General features: G+C 36.4%; 2 protein-coding genes and 1 pseudogene across 2 annotated transcripts; all 3 read right to left on the reverse strand.

Annotated features, from left to right (window-relative positions):
* Nucleotides 1-3,675: 3,675 nt before the first annotated feature.
* LOC140859344 (probable calcium-binding protein CML13) lies at nt 3,676-14,258 on the reverse strand. Its single transcript, XM_073260997.1, has 9 exons — nt 14,250-14,258; nt 14,193-14,208; nt 14,060-14,076; nt 8,884-8,995; nt 8,757-8,793; nt 8,621-8,648; nt 5,348-5,500; nt 5,047-5,149; nt 3,676-3,963 (listed from the first exon to the last, which is right to left on the reverse strand). Exons 1-9 carry the CDS (start codon nt 14,256-14,258, stop codon nt 3,899-3,901), a joined length of 540 nt encoding a protein of 179 aa, XP_073117098.1. The 3' UTR covers nt 3,676-3,898.
* A 24-nt stretch (nt 14,259-14,282) lies between these two features.
* On the reverse strand, nt 14,283-17,724 carry LOC140859474 (red chlorophyll catabolite reductase-like). Its single transcript, XM_073261384.1, has 2 exons — nt 17,327-17,724; nt 14,283-15,262 (listed from the first exon to the last, which is right to left on the reverse strand). Exons 1-2 carry the CDS (start codon nt 17,660-17,662, stop codon nt 14,654-14,656), a joined length of 945 nt encoding a protein of 314 aa, XP_073117485.1. The 5' UTR covers nt 17,663-17,724; the 3' UTR covers nt 14,283-14,653.
* A 338-nt stretch (nt 17,725-18,062) lies between these two features.
* Nucleotides 18,063-24,797, reverse strand: LOC105048692 (putative fucosyltransferase-like protein; annotated as a pseudogene).
* Between the last annotated feature and the right edge of the window lie 727 nt (nt 24,798-25,524).

Consider the following 25,524-nt stretch of genomic DNA (forward strand, 5'->3'; position numbering starts at 1 on the left):
GAATGGCAATCCATTCGGGATCCGCCCACCACACGTCCGCTCGAAACCTCCCAACCGATTGGAACTCGTGAGAATAGAAAAATACACTCTTCTAAACTCAGCTCGACTGTAAAGTGTAGGGCCGTTCGATCGTCCGCATCCTTTGCATAGAGGTCCCATTCGACAGACTCGTCAGCAAGGAGGTTCATAGAGAGACGGTGTCGATCTTTCAGATGGCGTTCCACTAAGGGTTCATCCGTCCCACGGACTAGATCGATTCAGCAGATGAACCAACCCCTGATGAACCAGCATACCTAGACAATATGCCAGTATAAAATATATATATATATATATATATATATATATATATATATATATATATATATACACTCCTTGCTGCCCATGTGCACAGTGCATGTGATCTAAAAATTTTTTTGTTGCTCTGTGATTCATGCGAAGAGACTAAAGCTTCAAAAATATTTTCTTTTTTTATGTTATAATTCGTACGTAAAAAATCAATAGAATTATGCGATGAAAAATCAATGCTCTAACTCTGCCACACATGCACATGTGACCGTACCTTCTTCGTCCGCCCCACGTTTGCCCCAATGCCACCTGCATCCGGATGCACTCCTCTGAACTTAACCTGACCATAAAGTATAGGACTATCTGGTCATCCGCATCTTCCGTATCGGGGTCTCATTCGATAGACTCGTCGACAAGGAGGGCCCATAAGGTGGCGACGTCGGTCTTCCGAATGGCGATCCATTCGGGATCCGCCCACCACACGTCCGCTCGAAACCTCCCAACCGATTGGAACTCGTGAGAATAGAAAAATAAAAAAAAATGAAGAAAATAAGAAAAAGAATGAGGCGGCTTGAGATGAGTTCAAAAAAAAAAAGAGAGAAAACAATATATTGTGGGAACAAAAAAAAATGAACATCATGGAGACTTCCAAACTTGACACATGGCGTGTTAGGAGATTATTCTATTATCTTATATATCAATACAGAATGTCACCCTCAATACCTATTCATCATTTTATTATTATTATATTGATAAATATAAATAGATAGATAATAATTTAAAATATTTTTTATTTTTTATCATACTATTTATATTTATATTTTTTATTTAAAAATATTAAAAATAAAAAAAAATAAAATTTGACATGTGACGTTGTGGAAGATTATCCTATAATTTTATGTGTTAATACGGAATGCCACATCTAATACCTGTGTATCGCTTTACTATTATTATATAGATAGATTTAAAATATTTTTTATTTTTTATCATAATATTTGTATTTATATTTTTTATTTAAAAATTAAAAAAAAAAACTTGACACGTGACGTTGTGGGAGATTATCCTATAATTTTACGTGTCAATATGGAATACTACTCCTAATACCCGTATATCGCTTTACTATTATTATATAGATAAAGATATTAGATAATATTTTTTATTTTATGAAAATAAAGGCAAAATCATAAACATTTCTTGGAATAACATTATTTATATTAAACAAAATAAGGCTCTATCCTAATTAAACCTGTTCAAAATTAAATCAACCTAGTATGTAACCTACTTATCCCCAAAATCCTTATTCCTTTCCATATTTGGTCCTTGGTCTGTTTGGGGATGGAGAAAAAAAGGACGGGCAGAAGCCGAGGTATATTATCACGTCACGTAAATAATGAAATTGGCACTCGAGAGATCATCCGATCACGATGATCCATGTTTCCTCTAACAAGTCCAGCATTGGTAAATGTTATAGGGGTATCAATTGGGCTGCTCTACCCTGAGTTGCAGATGCTTGATCCATATCTTATGCCCATACTAGTTTTTGCGCTTGATAGAATGAAGGCACATGAAGTTTTTGATATTTAATTGATGATACGATGGGCGCCGAAAGGGGCACTGTTTGCTACCGTGTCTATGTTGGGGAAAAGAATCCAGTTACACAACCATCATGCTATACTTTCTTGATGGTTTGCAGTACATTAATCTTTAAGGATGTATGCTCCTTTTTGTACATATTTTCTAATTTTAATAATATAATCTACGATCCAATAAAAACTTCAGAACATGTTTGAAATTGATATTTAGCTTTTAAGTTTATTAATTGGAGTTAAAACTTTACCAGACTTCTTGCAATAATTTACAGGAGACTCGTAAAGAATTAATCAAAAGCGTAGTGGTACAACGCAGTCTTTAGCTTACAGATTTCTTATTGAAATTTCCAATTTTCTTGAGGGTTTGATTTGCTGCTAGTAGTTGAACAAGTCTTTGCCATTTATAGGTAATAATCTATGCCTGACAAGTGGCAGACTTGAGATGATCATCAATATCCATGGAATAATGCAATGTTTTATTTTTGTCTTTTTCCTTTACCAAAGAAGTCCTTTTAGATTAATTCCTTTGAATCTAGTTTTTTTAATAATTTTTTTATGAAGTTGGATATGGCTTTTTCTATGTTGATGGACGAGGTTGCAGAACTTCAATATTGGAATCTCTCCAGATAACTTGGTAAACATACAACCTTCATTCCGTCCACATATTATAGTATGAGCTGAATTGGATTCAAGAACAGTTGTAAAGTTGATTAATTAAAGATGGCAACCGTTTCAAGATGTCCATCATCAAAAAAACTGTTTCAAGATGTTGACGAAATATCTCTTTCTCCAAGTGATTATCAAAGCCAATCATGCATCTAGAGATGGGACTCATGCTAGAAATTAAAATTGTCTTACTAAGTACCCAAGAGAAGATTTAGTTGTCACTTTTCCAAAATTAGCTGTGACACTAATTTCTATAATCAACAACAGTAGATTAGGTAGAGCATAAAAAAGAGCTTGAATATTGTAACATTACATAGTTTGTTGATGAATGAGTTCTATTTGCCTTTTAAAAGAAAAACCAAGGCATCAAGATGGTAGCACATATAGTAAACCTGAGACTACAAATTTAATAAGCTAGTCACAGGGGATTAAAATGGCTTGGCCAACATATGAAATATTGTATTTGATTAATATCTCCTCAGGGCGAAATATAATGACTGAACCATCAGAATATTGACCTATATAGAAAAACAAGATCACTATTTTTCATGTTGAAGTTTAACAAGCGAGTAAAGCTAGAATCATTTAATTAGCAAGTATCTAGATACTTGGAGCCTCTTCAATGTGTGACGTTGAGAACTGATAATACCTTCCTCTGGAAAACATTTCCTCCATGTCACTTGGAGGGGGAAGAAGAATTTGTATCTAGGAGGGAGGGAGGCATCCATACAAAAAAATCCACTCTTAGAAGTCTCAGACGGAAGACCTGATCTTAGACATTCATCTCGTAAAGCTAAATATCAGTTCCTCGTCACCAATCTGGTATGTAGCAGCCTCCAAAGGTCACTGCTAAAAGCCCCACAGATTTAAAACCTTGAAGATGCCACCATGATGTGCTGTAATACTCCCTGGTATGTCCACATGGAATGCTAATTCATAGACTGTACTTTAACATCGAAGAAAAGAAATTCTGCAGAGACTCCATCGGTTCAAGCCCTAAACAAGTACATTGTCTCACCACTGATGTAATTGGTCCGTTGACCACGATCAATGAATCATCAATCTTAGGTGGAAACAATCTGATGAATATTTTATCCATTCAACATCCAAAACATAGCCATTTTTAAAAGAGTACACAACTACCAACAAACACAACCATAAATAAGAAACATTAGCTGAAACTACAGAATCCACACGGCGCGTATATAGGCAGGTGAAATATGTTTATACACAGAAAACCATCTCATTCGACAGATTGGTTAATTTAAGTTACATCAATAATCTTGAGTTCAAGGCTCTCTGGGTCACTTGCATCATAAGGAACTCACAGTCTTTTGCAGCAAGATAATTTCAGATATTTAATGATCATAACCTGTCCTTTTCATCACCCTGATAAACTCATTAGCATCTACTTCTCCATCGCCTGCATGACAGATGAATATCTCAATTACCTCCAAGAATTTAAGTGGATAAAAAAAATCCTGTCAATTATATAGGACTGAAATTCTATTTGTTACTTGCAGGGGCATTTTGTTAGCGAGAACAGCCAATGGAATGGTTTATTAACATATAAATATGAAATCGCAAGAGAACTTGTTACTAAGCACAATTATCAAACTAGAAGAGGAAGCTATAACAGTTTGATGGTGTCAGCCCATGCCAATATTGAACAGCAAGATATAATTACATATGCTACAGGAAAAGCACGTTATGCCCAAAACATTTGAACTCAGTATAATGGTACAAGCATCAAGATGAGACTCCGAAAATAGTAGTAGAAAGGAAACCTTCTCCAGGGAGCTTACAACTACTTGTAATAATTAAGAAGGCAACAGAGTGGAGTCAATACAGAAAGACTGCAAGAAACTGGAAGAGGATTTCAGAAAGATAGAAAAGGAGAGATCCCTAAGTGGCCAAACTAAAAAATTTAAATATTTGCAATAAAGATGGAGGGTGGAGGGACAAACTTATATGGAGCGATGTTCTTTTATTTGGAACCTATGAAATACTGCATAAGTATTAGGAAGATTTCTATTGCAAGTCGACTGGTGTGGGATGTAAGTGTTCCCAACTAACTATTGCAGTTCCTCTTAATCATACACACACAACTATAGAAAATTAAAGTAGAATTAATTTCTCCCCTCTCCATCAACTGGAATTCATCCTCTTAGATGGTGAAACTCTATGAAAGCCATAACAGAAAAAATAAGCTGCTAATTTGTAATTAGTTAAGAAAGGTGAGATTCTACTAATTATCCCTAAACAGGTATTCCAAGTATCACCAGTCTTTCTTCAATTTTCTGACACTCTATCTTGGTTATACTTCCTAAAAGTTCCAGGAAAACATCGTATGTGAATATGTTTTGTTGCCCTCATAAGAGAGAAATTATTCAATCAAGTTTAGTAGGTTTAGCATGATTTAAAAAGATGATGTATGAAACCATGTTATTAACCCTGAAGAATATTTAAGAGTTCCACTGAAAATTCGAAAGGAGAAAGTTCTCACCATTGCGGTCTGCTACTGTGATCATCTCTCTGATCTCTTCAAGAGTAAAGTTTTCCCCCAAATCTTTAGCAAGATGCTGGATATCAACATCAGATATCTTTCCCTAAAATATGCCCCAGAAGAGTTATGACAGTCTTACAGAAGTCCCATATACATGTATGCGTGCAAACATATATATATATATATATATATATATATATGTATGTATGTATGTATGTATGTATGTATGTATGAGAGAGAGCAAAAGCAAGAGAGTTAAGTATGGATATATAGATACAAGCAAGATAGTCACAAAATTTACATTGTTATCTTGGTCAATAATGCGAAAAGCTTTCATTAACTCTTCCTGGAAATCCCTTTCTCCTATCTTGGCCGTCATCATGGAAACGAATTCATCAAATTCAATTGCACCACTGCCATCTTTGTCTACATCAACAATCATCTGATTAACTTGCTGCAATAACATAAGGGTTCTGTGTCTTAGTTTCAAGCCAGATTTTCATAATGCAAAACTAACTTTAAAAGTTCAGGTGTTGAAAGAATTGAAAAACATAAGCATTTAGCAAGAAGAAATTCTTGCAGAATTGATGACTCTCATTTTCAGTGTCATGCTAATGTAATCAAACAACATCTGAATCTAGGGTGCCTAATACAGGCTGTTAAGACCAGGAGTGTTATATGGGAATAGCAATAGTTGAAAAAAACAGTTCAATAACATCTAGATTTGCTGGAGCAGTTGCAGGTTAACCAAGCTTAACCATTGGATCAATAATAAAGCAAAGACTTTTCACATATTAACTTGAAGCATCATTACACTTCCTAATGCTTGAAAAGAAGAAGCATGGATTTGGGTAATTTGAATTATACAAAACTATGCAAGAAAACGAGGAGAGCTTTTTGCTTATTATAAAAGGATGTTAAGCATGTCCTTAAAATGTGTCTAGAATCTTATACATCAATACCAATAAAATATTGGAAAGGCCTATATAGTGAATCCCTATTGATTATAAAGCAGCATTTAGCATGACTTCAGCTCATTTAACATAATTTTGGTTCATTTTCCTCTTTCGACAATGATAAGCAATCACCTAGGAATCTTAAAACTTGCTAAAGTGAAGCCTTTGAAGACTATAAAGGCCAACCAGACATCCAGAAGCAAATTAGTACATTTTAAAATTTAGGTGCATCAATCAGTATGATCTATTTGAACTAGAAGTCAAAATTAAATTATATCCAGTATCCTGTCTGACAAGATGACACTTGGCACTTTCTTTTCCTTTGCTTCAACTAATGTAGGTAAATGGGAAAATGGCATTAACAAAATCATCTATCAAGATGCTATTGGTGGAAGATATGACATATGGTCTGCTGTTACTCATTAATCTTCCTGGACATTATAGAGTTTGTAACACGTAGCAGTTTGTAAGGTTCTAACTATATCTGTTACTCCAATGTTGCCTAACAATCTAGTGGTGGCTTCAACATGGCAACTCATCATAATAATCTAAGGAGATTGCAGTCCACATCCTCTCCCAAACACCCTCAGCTATGTACCACAGATCAGAAATGTATAACGTAAAGAGGGGCATGTCAGTAAAAGACTAAAAATACTAAACATACATTGAGATTGAGCAGTGCATAACCATATTCCATTTACCAAATGAACAAAAAATATATCATAAGACAGGAAATCTGCTTGTATGAAGATATCATACATCAAAATCATCAGTCTTGTAATTGAATGTTGAGGAGATTCTAGGAACCTTGTTGGTTATCATGTTCAAGATCTAGATGTTATATAAGCATTGTAAATATTGTATTATTTACAACATGCAGGTAGTATTATTTCTCATGAAGAGAAACTTTAGTTATGATTGTTAAGATCACCTTCTGAAATACTAGTGATAGCAAAATTACAATGATCATTTTTCTCTATTGTTGTAAAAATTTCTGCTGTTCTTGTCATTTGCACTTGCTATGCATATGCATAGCCTGAAGGTCCTCTAAACCTGGCTCTGTTCCACCTCAACATGATGGCTTTTACTCTTTTTAGTGTTTCTATTTTGTTGTATGTTGTTTTGATGTGTTGGAGGCTAAGTATCATTGCCTTTCCTCATTGAATGCAAATCTAAGTTTACAAAGAAATTATATTATTGTATTCCTTATGCCTCTCTCCCCAATACTCGGGGTGCATCAAGGGAAAACATTAGAGCTGTCAAGACGGGCCGGCCTGCCCCGACCCACCCTGACCCACCTCTAAACGGGTCGGGGCGGGCTGGCCCGTTTAACTGACGGGTTGGAAAAACCCCAACCCGACCCGACCCGCCATGGACCGCGGGTTAAACGGGCCAACCTGTCAAAATTTCAAAAAAAAAAATCTAAACCGAATTTCATATTCAATTTGAGCTCAAATCAATCTATCAAAGTCTTACATCTCAATTCTTATAGTCATAAAATGAAATTGTCAAACTTAAACTAAATACTTAATATAACCCAAACTTAAAAGACTTTAAGTTTCAATTTTCAAACTAATTTAGAGACAAATCAAAGTCCCAAAAAAATATCCTTTATATCATTATTGTGGCCCTCATCATTCAATTCTTCATCTTCTTCCTCTTTTTCATCAATTATCTCTTCAATAACATTAGAACCCTCTTTTGAAATATATATATATATATATATATATATATATATATATATAAAGAGACGGGTCAGCCCACCCGACCCGCCCCGACCCACCGATCCAAATGGGGCGGGTCATTTGACCCATTTTTATACGGGTTGCTAAAATATAAACCCAACCCGGCCCATTTACATGGCAAGATGGGCCAACCCGATGGGCCTAACCCAAATTGACAGCTCTAGAAAACATGCCTAGATTAAGGAGAAAGTAGACCGTGCAAGGTATTTTCAGGTTTCTGCTTGAACATTGCAAACAATGCACAATGCAGATTGGTGGATTTCTCAATGATTTCAAGACAAGGTAGCTACCTCTCCCATTTAATAACATTGCATGAAGTGCAGGCTAGGGTCATCTCTGCTTCTACAATCATTGGAGGTGATCCGAAGAGCATAATCAAATAGATCATGGAAAGGCTTCCTTTCCCACTACACACATCCATTTAAGAATGGGTGACAGATTTATAGAAGGGTAGTCCCTGTGCAAGATATAGAACGGAGGCTAATCAAAGAATCAACAAAAAAGTAACGAGACTTTAAGAAAATCTAGATAATTGCTTCCTCTTCCCTGACTCTCACATCAAGTGTTCTAACCAAATGTATTTCATGGTGTTTGCCATGAATATATAGTAGTGGCTTACGAGTGCCTATAATTCATTTTTTCCACATGCCCTGAATTGGAATGCATTAGCATACACTTTATAACTTCTTTTTGTATTTGACAGAGATTTTCTGCTGTGAATTGATATATAAATTGACAGATAAATGTAAACTAAAGAAAGTTAATTGCATGCCCACATTATAACTTTTTAAAACAACTTTGAATTTCGGGTATGACTTAAAATGAATAAAGGAAAAGAGATTTAATGACTTGAAATGTAGAGAAGATTTTTACCTTTTCTGTCATTTCAAAACCCAGGGCCCTGCAAATAAAATATTATATGAGTATGGTTGCATCACCCTCTACAATAAGATAGCAGCACGTAAATCAGTTCAAAAGAATGGGACCTAAATTTATAAGAAACTATTACCTCATGGCAACAGTCAGCTCTTTGGCATCGATAGTCCCTATAAAAAAGATCAGAAGGTTATATTACAGTGAACAGGTGAAAGAAGAAGAGAAAACAAATTCACAATAATTTAAAGCAATGACCATACCAGAACGATCCGTATCAAAGAGTTCAAATGCTTCCTTTATCTCTTGCCTCTTTCGGTGGCTTAATCCTCTTGGATTTTCTCTTCTAGATCCTACCCTAGGTGGAACACTTGCCTACATGACCACGAATCATAACTTTACATTTACTCAATTAAGACAAGATAAACAAACAATATCTGCAGGTGTTTTAATAATCAAGCTTAACAAGCATTATATAAATCAAATATATTTATCTACGTACACAAAAGTGTTACCTAGAAGTTGGCATGGGAGCCAAGCTTCCCATTGTTCCAAACTGCATGACATTTCAAATTTTTAAAAAGCCCAAACCTCCATATCACATGAATATTTGAAAAATTATGTTATCAAATATATAAATATGTTGAATATGAGACTTAGTTAATTAGTCTAGGATACTATTCAATAAATCTGCATTTCACACCATATCACACTAATGGAAAAGAAGAAAAATACATGACATCAATAGGAATGCCTGACACATTAAGCTAATACTGTTTAGCATCTAAATAGTTATAACCTATAGAGTTATAACTTAGATTAAGTTGTCTTTATTGGAATATTGCAAAAGAATGTGTCAAGTTGTCACACTTATGGCTGATGTAAATAGGGTACTCCATTTTTTGGGGTGCCACGGAGAGTCTTGCTATGTTATATCACATCCAAGAAACTTGAGAACTGAAGTTTTCAGGTACTATTGTAACTAACATGCTAATATATAATGCAAGCTCTCCCAAATGTCTATTGGATGCCTACTTGGGTTCAACTGTACTATCACATGAAATCTCAAATGATTAGAAGGAAGAAGAAAAGGAAAGAAGACAACAGAAAGTCTGCAGAAGTCCTGCCATCATGGTACACACACACACACACAGAGTTACAAAAGGCAGAAAACTATGGATGCTTCAACTACCCGTTTAATTGATAAGCTCCTTCTCACCTTCATTGCACATGACGAAGTTCTAATTGTTATTAATTTCAAAATAACAGAAGCACTTCCCAAAGGATATGTTAAAACATTAATATTCGACAAGAAAAATTCTTTTCCAGAAAGATATTTAAATTCACATGAATCAGTGAATAGAAAACTTTTTAATCAGATTTGATATAGAGCACAATTTGGATTGATACACAAGCCCATCCTATTCTGACACACAAATACCAAATGGATAACTGCATTAGACTTTAACATGGCAGAAATAATCCATCAAATTGTAATTGGGGGCTACCATGATGATTTCACCATTTATGCTTCACAAAACATGTTTAAAAGTTATTTCTCAAAGTTCAATAAATGACACATCAGTTAGAAAGAAGTTAACTATTCTATGAAGCATGTGCTGTAGCCCATTGCCATATGGTAGATGATAAAAATAAAGCAGTCAATGCACTACTAAATTGTAGACAACACATCATGACTAGAAGTTTTTTAACACAGAAGACCTAATATAACAAGTCGCATCATCCATGGAGGACTTTCATTTCCTATCTAACTGGTAAAAGTAAAGTACTCAAGCAAAAAGGCCAAAATAATTCATAGAAAAGATTCAGATTGTGCAACAAGAGGAGCCAGGGCCACCATAGCAGAGACAGATAGGAGACCGATAAAATCAACAGCATTCAAATTTCATTCTACCCACAGAAGGACACAATATACAAGACCATAGAAATCATAAACTACCACAAGCCAATTGCAAAAGAGACATGTTATAAGTCCCGAATGTGCTGGCATATCTCTCTCCTCAAGAAGAGTGACTAGTTTCACCATAAGCATCACAAAATTGCTAAAAAGAAAGCAATTTACTGCTCAAGCTTCCTTCATTGGGATAACTCGATGAAATCCAACGATCAAAAAGGCAATCCACCTTGCAAGATAACTTCCAACCAATATTAAGAGATCTCAATGAACCTCCCATGCTTGGAAAGGTATAACACAGGGAAACAAGCAGCAAGCATGCATCAGGATCATTTAACCCAAGCTTCTTTGATTGTTGCCACTGATAAAGCACTAAAACAAAATCATGAAGCATAGCATACATATGTAGCCAATACGAACATTTTCCGTCAATAGAATTTAACTAAACTTGTGATTGTTATGCATAGACATAGAATTAAATGTGAGGAGTCAAAAGACATCAGCTTTATGAGGTTTTCTTGCATTATTTGAAGCGTTTATTTTATATATAATCATCTAAATACTAGACAATGGGAACTTTCATATGTGTTTCTCTAGTTTATTATTGTTTCTTTCATTTCTCTGTGTTTGATTACGAAGATTTGTTACATATACCAAGAATTGCAGCAACTGAAAAAGAATTGCATAATCGACTTGTTTTGCTAGGTATGAAGGTTATGCACATACAAAATCCACCACACACTGAGCACATTAATCAGCATTACCCGCAGAATTAGCACTGATGGTATATAAAAATCTGAGCCCGGACAGATCAAGAAAACTTGGAAATCATCATTACTGGGTGGAAAGAAAAAGAACTTATTAAACAAAATCACGCCTCCTGAATAGATTCAAATTTTTATTCAAAGCAAACCCTAATCCAAAAATTTATACTTTTATCGAGTAGCTAATACTATAAAATTTAAATACCAACATCACTCTGATTCCCAATACCCAAAGCCGGCTAAAAAGGAAAAAAGAAGATCAAAACATGAGGAAAAAGAAAGGTTAAAAAGGAAAGAGCGAATCAAAGAAGATGGATGTGAAGGCGAAAAGAAACAAAGGGAAACAATAATTGACTTCGTGGAGAAATCTGAATGAATGAGGATTCGTGGAGAAATCAATACCATTGCTTGGATGGGATTTGCAGAGGCTTTTCTTTCCTCCAGGGATCGTCGATCGGGTTCGCAGCTAGGCCCCAATGGTGTTTCTTCTCGAGATCTATAGAGCTTGCTCTTGTGCTTTCTTGGTAACCGTAGAACTCGCTCTTTTAAAAGCTGGTTGCCTTCCTTCACGGATTCGGAAAAGGAAAACGGGTCGGGTCAAGAAAAGTTGTGCCCGTTTTCACATTATATACCCGGTCAACACTTGAAAAGACTCCACTGGACCGGACTTGACCGGAGCTTACCCATTACCAACCCAAAGCACCGTGATTTGAGAAGCATCTGGCAAGAGAAATTGGCGTGCACCGTGTGGTCTCGTTAGTAATCACAGTCATTTTTACGGCCATGCATTGAAACAAGTGCTTGATGAATGAGATCATCATAAATAAGCAGCTATGATCGGCAATATGCACGCTATGTAGTATATATGATGTAGAGTATATGGAAAGCTGCTTGTTCCTTAGGATACTTCATCTATAGTATTCTTTTGAGAATCTATATGTTTCATGGAGAAGGAGAATCTTTTCAAAATCTTTGTAGCTAATTATTTTGATGCTCTACCCTGCCTTCATTTAGGTCTACTAGAACGAAAGGAATCAAAGAATTTTTCTTAATAAAAGTTCATTGATCCACTCCACTACCGTGAAAAGACTCATCTTATTCAATGAATGGTCTATCTTATATAATTACAAACTACTACCTCTTTTGGAAAGATTTGGGACAAGATGAGAAATGTTTTAGTTTTGTTATAGGATACTTAGGTTTTGTATAAGTGGACTCATGAAGAAGAGCATCTGAAACTAAGTTGAAGATTTATCTCTCTCTCAATTGTAAAGAGGAATATTGTTTATATTCCTATGCTTCCGGTTCTACAAGTTGCATTGGGGGATCTGAACTTACTTTTGTGAATTCCTTGCTTCTCCATTTCAAAAAAAACAAAGAAAGAAACAAAGAAAGAAAGAAAGAAAAAGAGTATAATTTCTCCATCTCGTAGGATTTCACATAAAAACCATTGTCATATTTTGGAGGTCCCTGATTATGTGAGCCAAGCCATAACCTTATTACTCTCATGCTTGGTACATGAAACTCAAATGCTAAGACCACTCATAAGCTGTAGATATCAAGTAGTGTTGGATTGTAGGATACAACATCATTGCCATTGTCAGCACCTAGTTGATTGATATAATCGTTTAAGATGGACTGAGAAAATATAAAACAAGAGCAATTGCAAGCGCTCACCACTGTAAAATATGGAAAGAGTTAGATAAACGCAGCCTTACACCTACGTGTAGAGAGAGACTTTTTCCATATTTCAAAAGTCAAAAAATAAAGCAAATACCTTCCCCATTCCGGGAAGCTTAACCACAAGAATAGAATAACAAGTGAAGGAGAGGCTACCGATGAGTTCCTTTGCTTGCCTCCTTATATGGTGGAAGCCGAGCAATGAGAGAGGAGGTGGCCCGAGCAACGTTGTAAAGCCCAGAGAGCCGAAGATGTAGAAAGAATAAGGTTGAGATATGCAAGAGAATTCTCGGCGTGAGATAACAGACTATCCAACAGTCACCCTTGAAGGAGTATCTGAAGAATTCAAAGCGACGTCGGTGGTTGCTGGTAAGCTAGACACCTGTATAACAAGTTTCTAATGGAGCTATAGCCTAACCACAAAGCATCAAGAAATGTTCCATCAAAAAAAAAAAAAGCACCAAGAAATGAACCCAGCCACTTCAGATTTAAGTTACTAGAGATAACCCACCTAATTCAGTCAAGTGTCATTCAAGCAAGAGGACATTCGATAGAAACATGTTGAAAATATCTCAATCTTTCCACTACACTGACTGCAATCATAAGCATCAGCTTGCAACCCTGTATACACAAAGCACCAGCAGCAACGGAAGGCAATCACAAAACAATTTTAAAAGAAAGACTTCAACGCAGAGGCAAACTGGCAGTTTCCAAATCTATAGACGGCCAGGTGAAAGAAGAGAGGAGGACATGGTTGGCGGTAAATTTCTTTAACAAGAACATGCTACAAACGAGTGGTGTATTACGTAAAGAATTTTTTGCAAGATAATCCACCACATTATTAAGGTCCCTTCGGCATGCATTACTGGTGCATTATGCATCTTCTTCTTCAAGAGGTTACAAAACTCACAGATGGCTGTTGTCTACTGTCAAGAAGCTGAGACAAGTGCTTTTCTTCTCTGTGCGCGCGCGCGGCGGTGTGGGTGTAATGTTGTTAGCAAGACACATGCCCTGTGCTGCGTTCATTAACTTAATGAACTGCTTTGTGATGCAGAAGCTGAAAACAATAGAACCACAAACCTCTAATTTTCTGAGTTCTTGTTTAGAAGCAAAATGAGATGGAGTTCAGCTGAGAATCTGGACCAGAAATAAAGGCCAGATAGTCTTCTGATCTCTTGCTGAATTGATAGGATCCCAGCTGTAAAATAGTTGCCTTTTGCTTTGTAGACCTGAGAGGCCAGTTAGAGATGATCAAAGAGATGATGCTAACCAGCACCATGTGAAGATACAGGAAGAAACAAGCTAAATACAAGTCACAGCACAGATCCAGTGATTCAACTTATAAATGGCGATGTTTTTGCTTCAAAAGCATGACACAGATATTGCATATGTACATTCTCAATATGTGACTTTTATTTGCCTACTCTGAATCACTTTGCTGTGGCTTCTAAGGTAGATGAGGTGGACGAATAACCCATTCAAATGGTCAGAAGTCAGATACTGATGAGTACAAGATACAAAAGGAAAATACACCCTTGTAAGACTAAAGACAATTATTGTAATGCGCTCATATTGCAGCTGTCTCAGCTAATTGTGATGTGATCCATTCAGTATCTCTTCAGAAACTGTCTTTTGCCAACCACACAGCAATAGCTGGCTTCACTGCCTACTACGTTATATCCTGTAAGCTTTTTGAATTGCTTCCACCACTCGGTTTGCAACATCAGGGCCGAACAATCGAGGCAAGTTTGCAGCAAGATCAATTTCAACAGTCTTATTCTTGATCAAAGTGTCTCTACTGAGCAAATCAGCCCTCTCGGTTTCTCCCAATTGCTTCATGCTTCTTGCACATTTATCCAACCAGATTCTCAGAATTTCTTTGGCAACACTGTCAAGCTGAACCTGCATAATCTCTTCCATAGCACTCTCTCCTTCTGCACCACAATTGATTTGGACAGCAACTGCAGTTGGTGATAGGACACTGCGTATGTAAAGAGAGGACGAACGATATGGTAGCACCTGCGGCACATTCTCAAGTTCTTGCCTCGGTCTATCCAAATTGGTATTCTGGTAGAACTCATCAAGATAGTCAGGGTGTAGGACAAGATCTTTGCGAGGAAGCAAATCCATGAAGAGGATGAGAGAGGTTGGACTGCCTTGTATAAACTCCATAAGAAGGTGTGGTGCATCTGTCGAAGCCTTAAGGAAGGCAAATATAGTAGTTATGTTGAGAGAACCAGATGGAACATTGCAGTGGAGCCATGATTCTAATATGAAATCAACCTGTACAAAAAGCAAAGTTTTAGCTCAATCCATTTTTTAGGTTCATAAAAAATCACTCGAGGCAAGAAGATCATTGGTTATCAAGCAAAGAAAAACGTTTCCATTTTAATTTCTTGCATATATGGTGATGTCTAGAAGATTCCTTATGAAATAGAGTAATATTACATCCTCCCAGAAGAAAATTTAAATTCGACTGTGTATGATGTTAAAAATACAGAAACTCATTCTTCTCTCTGTTTCCTATATGGAATTTTCATCCTACCATGGCCTCTGACCAATTTACAGATCACAGTTTAGAAATGTCCAATACCATTTCTGATTTTCTTTTCGAGAAGAAAATTTCCAATATCATTTCATTGTTAATTTCTTTATGAAAAAATCGTCCTTGGGACTGTGAATTTAATTAGACTACTGTTGTCTTGTGATTTCTGCTTCAGATGTAAATGCAGTTCCCTTCATTTAGGATTGCTCCATTATCCATTTGTGGTGTTGATTTACTTGAAATACATGTTGGATTTAAGAGCAAAAAAAGAGATTAGAATGACAATAGTATTGCTGCCTCTTTTGAAAGTCATGTTGTTGCTTTCTTGGAAGGCTGGAAAGAAACACCATTTTTTGTTCCAGTAGACTCTTGTTCAGTTAACACTTCTCTATCCTTATCCATTAAATGCAATTAGGTTGAGCTGGGGCTTAGAAGTTCCCATTGTCAATTGTAGAAATATAAGGTGACCAAGTTTCATGTGGCCCTTTGCATTACATATTGGCAAAAGGGAGATCCTATGGGCAACTCAACATGAGCGTTGATCAGGTGTCTAGTGGATCCAACATGGCCAACTTGTGCCAACACATGGTTGTGATATGGTTTTGTTAAGGTTACTCTGATGGTAAACCTTAAGCACAATATGAGATGGTACTAAGGTCTGTTAGGTTTTAAATCAGGATTGCTGAACTCGATTATTGACATTCCTCAAGGCATAGGAACATTTAAGTGACTAACAAGAAGAAACACTCAGTCTTTCATGAACTAAGAGGGGATTTTCAAGTTTTCATATGAAGGTCATATTGGTCAGATGTTGGAAGAACAAGACATGCAAGATTTGAAGGTGAGTCTTGAAGCCCGTATTTAATAAAGATGGATTGAAAAACTTTATTCGAATCATAGGTTACCCACAATATCAAGAAGAAAGGATGCAAACTCTTCATAAAGTGGCAATGCTGAATGCAGGTATATTCATATTATAGTGTAGCTTGAAAATATTAATATCTTAAATCGAAAATTCTCAAGAGCTGGTTAGCACAGATTATCATGTGACTGATATAGCATATCTCTCAAGATTATCAAATCCAATAAGAGGATGAAGTTGTTAAGCTCTAGTTTTTACACAGAATCTATGCATTTCAAACCGCATTACCATTTTGTAAAATGACAACCTAATTAATCCAATGGAACACTTCTCTCACAATTCCGTTTTGTGAGATTGTTCTCCCTATCCAGCTTCAACAAGAATGAGCTTCACCCTCGCTGTGCTTTCCCAGCCACCACTTGTCGGACAATTTTTTACAAAACAAAAAAGTAACCAACATGATGATGCTCTTCAATGGAGGAATATATGAAGGCAATTCATACTTATCGATGCCAATTTTGTTCATCTCTCTCTCTCTTCATGAGAGTTGTTATTACTGTGCAACTTGTTCAACCAAAATTGGTTTCTACAAGCGTACCAATACCCAGAATGTTGTTCATCTCCAGCATAAGAGAATAAATAGGTTGCAAATAACTTGCTGTTTCCTTTGGAGGTTGGAGATTGTATCAAAAGAGTGTCAAATATGCATTTAATGGTTTTTCTCAGAATTTTCCAAGTTAAAGTGTTCCTTTTTGCCAGGTCCCTACTTAACTACTTTTTGATCAATGAAATCAGTCTGATACTTTTCACCAACCCATGGCAACTTCATGTTTGGTTAATTTATTGTTTGGAATAATAATAATAATAAATATTGTTATTGTCGTTGTTATTATTATTACTATTTATTGTTTGGAATAATAAGGGAGGGTTAACAACGAACCGAGGAATCCTGACCGCCGGATCGGATATCGAGGGCGCCCTGGGATGCTCCGCCTTGGCCCTGGAAGGAAAGGACGTTGGAAGGGACGGCGGAGGGGAGGAGGTGGGGACCCAGCCTTGCCTCGATCGTGGAGAGCAGATCAACCATCAGATCCCGATGGGACGGCGGCAGATGCGGGAATCCCATCACCGGCGACGCAGCTGCCGGTTGGTCCATGGAGGCTCGGACCACGCTGAATCTCTTGATACAATGAGGAGGCGGAAGAGAAGGCAGCGAAGAAGAAGCCGAAGAGGGCGGGAGATGACGTAAAAAGGGGTGGTGGGAAAGAGCTAACATGGATGGAAGGATAACTCGAACGAGGTTTCGTCATTACTCATTCGTGATGAGATAAATGCTGGTCCTCATACGTGGTGTCTCATACAAGGGGCACTATTTGATGGATGGTCATGATCTTATGGATCATACTAATATTATTTTGGTAAAGATGGATCATACTCGTATGGAGTTGATAAACTAAATACATACACTTAATTTATGTAATTCCAAAGGTTTACATATGCTTTTCGTAGACCAGATCATTCCCACCACTCTAGAGTACAGACAGTCCACGTGGTCATCTCAACGCATGATCAACGGTCAAAGCTCACCAAGCCATCAAGCCAGCCCGATTCTTAAAGTGCATTTAAAAAGGGACTAGACGGGAAAGCATGCACTTGGATTTCCTTCTATACTAGGATTTACAAATGCACTTTTTTTTTTGTTTACCCAGTTTTTCCCATTACACATTGCACACCCTCTAATCTCCATCAATCACATTTCTAAGTAAATACAAGCTACAAAACATGAAGCCATGGTACAAGACCAGACTTGGTTATTTTCGGATGAGCAACAAGATAGATAGCCTTACCAATAACAGGCCCATGGTTACAGAACAAGGACTTCGAATTTAGCACAGGGAGTTCACCATGAGTTTCCTGAGATCAGCATCACTGTCAAACTTAAAGCTGGATAATGCTTGTCTTTGTGCGAGGCCAACTGGGTATATCTTATATATTTTCAGGTTATCATCTCCTCTTATGCTTTTTGGTCTTTCATTCTTCCAAATAGGTGTATGATTTAGTAACTTGAACTTGGCGAAGACTGCTGAGTCCAATGCTTTAAAGGTCAAACTTGATGACCTATAATAAATCATCGAAATAAGGATGCAAGGTAATGAAGAAACTGCTACAAGGTTGCAGGAAATGGCATCAGACTGACACTGGTAAACACCGTGGACATGATCCTGTGAGTAAAGCCAGGAAGCTAATAAAGATGGAAACTATGACTAAGGGTGATAAAAGTACCTGAGATAAATTGATTCAAACTCGAATTGTTCTCTCTCTCTCTCTCTCACACGCATACACATGGTACACAGTTCCTTTACCGCTGATGCATTTACGAGGGCGTTTCTGAAACTTGGAGGTCATTTCTTCTTTTTCTTGGATCTTTGTTGCGAGATGAATGCATTGCTGCCATATCCACGAGCACCTTGAAAGAATCAGATGGGCCATCATACTTTCAACTGAAAAACAAGTAAAAATCAGTTAGGTACCTATTTTAAATTACAAAGAAGGTGAATTTAGAATTCCAAGAGACCTCGAAATCTATCTAAGATTTCATACTTTCCAAGTATATATGTTATTCTCATCCACATATTCAGGCTGGTAAATATAACTTATGAGTGGATGGAAGATATGACAGAAAAGAAGGAAGAAGACAGTAGATCATGCCTAAATGCAACACCCACTTCCTAGACTGTCGAGTGAAGATCATGCTCATTCAACATTGGAATATCCAATAACATAAAGATGACAGTGATTTCTGAATGATGCCCCCATTCCACCAAGTGGATTTCAAAATACCATGAAACTCTATGAACACCCTTTAATGAATAATAACAGCTAACAATATCATTTCATAAAGTGGTAGTCTCATATATGTTTAGCAAGAAACAACATGCTAAAGAAAAGTTGGGTTTGGCAACAAACACTGAAAATGACAAAATAATAAGCATTACTAGTTAAGATAAACATGGCGCATGTATGTTATCAAAGAACAAAATGACCACTGAAAACAATTAGTGCTAAAGCTTGTGGAGTTACTATTTGATATCCCTCAAAGGCACATTAGTAAACCAATTCAACAAATATCATTATTCATTTTTACATATTTTAGATGAATTATTCATAAACTACTCAGCATTCCGAGCTACTGATATATTATTATATTTTACTCGAGGTATTTTACATGTTATATTACTAATTTTCTAATGCTTTCACCAACATTTCCGTCTCTTCCCTAATTCCCTTAATTTTACCTCAGCATTGTATTGAAAATACAAGAAATATATACCATTACATTTCATTTAGAGCAAAAAAATTATGAGCAATAAGATACTAGATCTTGCAAATAATTACTCCAAGAGCACCCCGGTTTCAATTCCAAATTATACAACCACTAATTGACAAGAAGCCAAGAGAAGGCTTAAGGAGAACGGAGAATTACTCCTACTAGTAACTTTATCCATGTTACAAGACCTCCACTATCGGTCACAAAATTTTGATAGTCAGTTAAAATGCATAGCAACAATTTGCAAGACAAGTTATGAGAAATATTACCTTACTGACTTATTATAAGCATCAGGGTTTGACGCAAGGTATTTCATGGTCTTTGCAGCCGAGGCAACATCATCAAGCTCTCTGATATGCAAAACTGAACCAGAAGAAGGTGCAAAATCTAAGATATTAGGAGCACCAACTACAACAGGGACAGTTCCTGCAAAAATATTAATATTGGGGAAAAACTGAGTAAAAGCAACATTTCAGTTCCAAGGAACCATGCTATAGTTTTACGGTTTGACTAAATGGAAAAAAAATTTATATATCAAAAAAGAATGCATATTCTGAAAAGATTTTGTTTTCTTCATCCCACTTGAACAGGAGATTAATATGAAGCAACAGAATTTTTTAAAACTTGAACTTGTTTCTTTTACAAATGAATGCATGCTAGGAAGGAAGTACAATGTAATAGAAAATTGCCTCTGGTTTAGTAGGGGCCAGTCCATATTATTTGAGTTTAGATTACAGTTGGTTTTCCTTTATTAAGGAATTTTAGCAGGATCAGGAATAATTTAACTATAAATGTTTATTTTCAGATCAAACTATAGCCTAAGCTTTAGAGATCTGTAGGTTAAGAGATTGTTATCATATTCTTATACCTGTTTCTACAATAGCTCAGGAAAAACTTACCAAAAATGTTTGCCTCAGCAAACTAGTCTGACACAAGATTTGAATTAACACAACCTTTTTCTTTTGACCTAATTTTTTAGTTTGCTTTTGATGGCTAAATTTGGTATGTTAAAATTATATAACCCTACAAAAGCAAAGTATGAGCATTTAGAGGTTGCTTTTAAATATTGAAGCATTATATTTCCAAGAGTTTTTGACATATTAACTGTGCAGCTCCATTGGCCTAACCAACAATGACCCCAGTCATGTTGGTGGAACGGCACCTTTGTGGCCTTTCTCAAAAACCAGCTGGATGTCTCATTTGTGTTTGAGAACATAGGTGCAATGCCTCCAGTTATTCTTTTTACCATAGCGATGCTTCATCCAAATGAAAAGGAATCTGCAATTGTTCTATCTCTTGTTTATTATCCAATAGGAATTGGGATTCTTTTAGCTATTAAGCATCCAAGTAGGTCCAGCAAAACTTGTTCGAGGATAATCTCTCTTTTTCTAGAAGTCATCTAACATCTTTAACAAGAGATTAAGCAAAAACCAAGAAAATGAACAAAAGAAAAATAAATAAATAAAATAGGGAAAAACATGAAAAAAGATATTGACAATAGATGATAATTGAACAGGGAGAAAAGAAAAGGTAACTAATATTCAGCTAATAGAGTTCGTAACAAAGTTGGAAAAAACATGAAGTGTATTTCAAAAAGGGGAAAAGAACCCCGAAAACTTGTTAGAAAGCAGCTGTAATATTTCAGAAGTCTAATTTTCCAAAGTCATCAAGATATACATTGGTAACGCAAGGAAACAAGCATACCTGCAACAAGGGATTGAAAGAATTTTTCTGTAACATAATCGTCCTCATTTGAATTCTCAAAAGCCAAGCTGAACTTGTAGCGCTTCAAAGTTTTTATTTTATCCACTATTTACATGCACAAAAAAAAAAAAAGCAGTCCTTGTTAGAAACAATAACTGCTTTGATCGTATAAGAAATCAATTAAAAGAATACACTGCTTTCCAATGGATGTATCTTGTATAATATGTGTTTTCCATCCTTCCATCTCTAATGTTCTCTATTGGATGATGAAATGATGATTAGTTGGTTAGAAGTAGAAAACGTTCATGACAGAGGTTAATGTCCTGAAGAGAGGGTAAAATAGCCAAGGAATTAAGGTACCAACGTTCCTAAAATGATTCACTGTTCCAAACCCCTCTCTTGATAGGGAATGCACCATTTCATTAGCACTACATATAGCATGGCTTGATGTTATAACATCTCCAGAAAGTCATGTCCCTATCTCATAATAACAATATGAGGCAATCCACAGTGCATTCCACCCCAATGAACAAATCAATTTTTTGACTCACCGACCCAGTAAAATTATTTCCGTAAGAAGGCCCTCTGACTTATTCGAAGTAGAGTTACAAGATGACCAGAAAATATCAATTCAGTCCATTGGGCATTTTTGGTTATGAGCATCACTTAGAAGCTTTTTTAGGGAAGATACTCAACATCTGAAAAGAAATCCTGTTTTTGACAATGTTGGACCATGACAAACCTAGAAGTGTACTCCATTAATTCCTTCTCTCCAAACATGGAATAGAATGGCATGAACCATAAACCAAACCCAAGATTTCTATGAGACAAATAGAAAAGACCAGCTGGAGGAAAATAAAGGCAAATATTACAACCAGTAGCTCTAATGTCCCACTGAATTGTTACAATGAAGTGAAACCCTTTTAGCCCCCATGAGAAGTGAGACAATTTGAAGATTATAGACCATAAAAGCACTCACTAGGTGTAATCACTTTTAATAAAGATGTTCCAGTAGGGTAAGGAACATTTACGAACCCTCAGCTTCCTGTCTAACGCCGCTCAAAAACTACATCAAAGTAATTAATTATAATTTTCAGCATTTCTGATGCTTCAGTTCAATAAAACCAGAAACCTTTAACAAAAAGCAATCCCAAAAAAAAAGAAAAGAATACATGCTAAAAACTTGCGTATTATGTCTGTTAACATTAACTTCTGACACAGATATCACAAGAAGCACTGGAAGAGTAACAAGCATGTTGCACATACCTCTGCCATCCAGATTTCGATGACATCTACCATAAGAATCTATCTTGATACCCAGCTTTTTGAGCCTCTCAAGAGCCAGTAGACGAAAATTCCGTGCCCCACAATTAGAAATGAAGGCAGCTGCAAGGCCATCTTCAGTCTTGGGATGCATAGGTGCCATGATATCATATTCTGCCCATGAGAAATAGCCAACAGATACATCTGATGAAAGACTAGTAGTCATTGTATTATCGTACCCTCTCCTATAACACAAGATAGAAAAATCAGTTTCCATATGAACATTTATAATCTCAAAACAACTTGAAGATGACACTAGACCTACTTTTAATCATCTCTGAACAAAAATGTACATATTCAGTACAGATAAATGCATATATGCAACTGAAATATTTAAACTGAAGAAGAAGAAGGGGAAAATATTTGTGGCCTCTAGCAAATCAAGTGCATTTGGACTTATTGAAATGTGACCTCTATATTGGTTGAAAATTTTGAGATATTATCATGATAGCAGAATGTAGCGCTGATCAAGAAGATGGTTTTGAACAATGCTAAAAGATCAGGACCGGAAGACAACCCTCATTATTCATATCTTTAATACCAAAACTAAGAATAGATCACAACCAAGTTCAGCAGCCATTAACATCCATATACAAGGATACAGGGACGGGGATGCGAGCTCTCTGCTCCATGAAAATCAGCAAATTAATAAAACCAAAATGAGCTTTGCCTGACATTTTATTCCGTTAAACTTAATCTTACTTTAATGCAAAGAATGATGAATAAATGAGTTTATCTCAAAGTTTTTTGCGTAGAGCACAAAAAAAAAAGGATATTCGACTTTGAGGAGTGCTTACCCACCACCGTCCCATATTAATATTGTTTTGTACATAGTAATCTGATGATTCCATGGAGCGGAAAACACTAGCTGTCACAGGATGTCGACGTAGGTTAAATGTGGCATCAGGCTCCTTATTTGCTCCAGATCCAAAGTTACAGCCAACAGAGCATGAACCCAATTTTGGAAAAGAATTGAAAAGGAGTTTTAATATGCAAAAAAAGTGCATGCAGATATGCAGCAAATTGTTTGTGACTTTGAACCTTCTTCTTTTTTCTTTTCTTGTAATCTTGGATAATAGATCTCAGGATGCCAATTTCCAAGGCTTTCATAAAACCCAGAATGATGAAAAAGCCATAAAGGAGCTTCTTTTATTGTTTATTCACTGTTTATAATAAAGATGCGTATGTTTAAAAAGTTGTAATAAAGTGTAAAAACACAAAAGTTCTATATACTATTCTCCTATTATAAAGGGAAATTTGGCCATTATGAGTCGGCAAAAAACATTCTTAACAAACGAAGCAATTCTTTATTTGCCATTTAGCAATTCTGGTGACAGAAAACAAACTATCGCATATTTCATACCAACTCAAATCAACTCAACTAAGCCTTAATCCAAACAAGTTAGGGTCGGCTCCATGAATCCTTTTCCTCCATTCCTAACGGTTTAGATATATTACTATATTATACATCACCTTTTGTCCGATTTTTAGTACTGATTTTTGCTATTAATTGAAATTAATGGTTGCTCCTGCAAACACGTGAAGCAGGAAAAATAATTCAATAAGTTAAATGGAGTGGAATAATTCTGAAAAATAAGAATTCGAATGCTAAGAAAAGATTCAGTTAAGATCGGAACGTATCACGAACCAAACGACATATTTCAAATCGAATACAAAGGAGAAAACAATTGAAGAAAAAGGAGGAACCTTTTGCTCGGCGCCGGCGACCACGTTGGGGTCGGTCAGGAAATCCCGAGAGTAGGCGACGGCGTCCTCCATCTCCAGCCAAACCTCGCATTGACGGTCGTCGTCATCCCCGCCGTCGTCGAGGGGCTTGGGGAGAACAAGGATGGAGGAGGAGATACGGCGGCGTTGGGGTGGGGAGAGGGGGGGGGAGGAAGGGGAAGGAGGTCCAGTGGCGGACCATGAAGGCGTTCTTGGCCATGCCCGGGCGGCCGAAGAAGGCTATTTCGGCCACCACGACGTGGCCCACGAAGAGGGCCAGGAGGCATTTCCATGTCCTCCGCTGCTGCTGGGCTCAAGATGGACGTCCCATCTCTCCGGGGTTGCGTTCGGTAGCCAGCGACCTACGCAGATTGCTGATAATTTAATGTGTTAATCTAAATTATTATATTTAATATATTTTTTAAATAATAATTTAAATTAATTTATAAAAAATAATTTATATTGTATTTTTGATAATATTATAATAAAAATTTTAAATAAAATTATTTTTCAAAAAAAATTTATAAAATTTATTGTTCAATCTTTTCTTCATTCCCCACCTCTCTTCACATGCGCCCAACCCTTTCTTTGTACCCCACCCCACTTCACATACACTCTCGATCTGTGGCTCTTTTCTTTGTACCCCACCCCACTTCACATACACTCTCGATCTGTGGCTCTTTCATCTTCTGTATGCAGCTTCTCCGCCCTTGTCTCTTACCATCTCTCGTGACCGGCTCCATACATGTCCGGCCCCTCTCCACTCCATCGTCAGTGTCCGCGATTTCTCACATCCCTCGACCCACTATTTCTTCGCATCATCATCGTACCCATATTATTTTCATTATTTTTTATTAAAAAAAGAGAAGAGCATCAGAATAAAATTATTGAAAGTATTTTGAGAATTTAATTTCATATTACTGATAATCTGATTGTCATACAAAATATATCAATCAAAATTTTTAATAATTTTACTGCAACATTATCTGTATTTATCAAACACAGTAATCAACATTACTAACAATTTAATGGTGATAATCTATTTTGAAGATAATATA

Source organism: Elaeis guineensis, chromosome 7 (genome assembly GCF_000442705.2).
Source record: "Elaeis guineensis isolate ETL-2024a chromosome 7, EG11, whole genome shotgun sequence".
In the NCBI taxonomy this organism is placed as follows: Eukaryota; Viridiplantae; Streptophyta; class Magnoliopsida; order Arecales; family Arecaceae; genus Elaeis; species Elaeis guineensis.

Bases quoted from the DNA above. Each gene is read 5' to 3' on its own strand.
- LOC140859344 (XM_073260997.1), bottom strand. The intron at 8,794-8,883 runs GTATGGTCATTG...TCTTTTTTATAG, and splicing joins CTTTGATACGGATCGTTCTG to GGACTATCGATGCCAAAGAG. The intron at 3,964-5,046 runs GTGAGAACTTTC...TCTGTCATGCAG, and splicing joins CACAGTAGCAGACCGCAATG to GCGATGGAGAAGTAGATGCT.
- LOC140859474 (XM_073261384.1), bottom strand. From the start codon at position 17,662: ATGTTAGCTCTTTCCCACCACCCCTTTTTACGTCATCTCCCGCCCTCT. The intron at 15,263-17,326 runs GTTCGTTGTTAA...CTTTTTGTACAG, and splicing joins CCGGCGGTCAGGATTCCTCG to GTTGATTTCATATTAGAATC.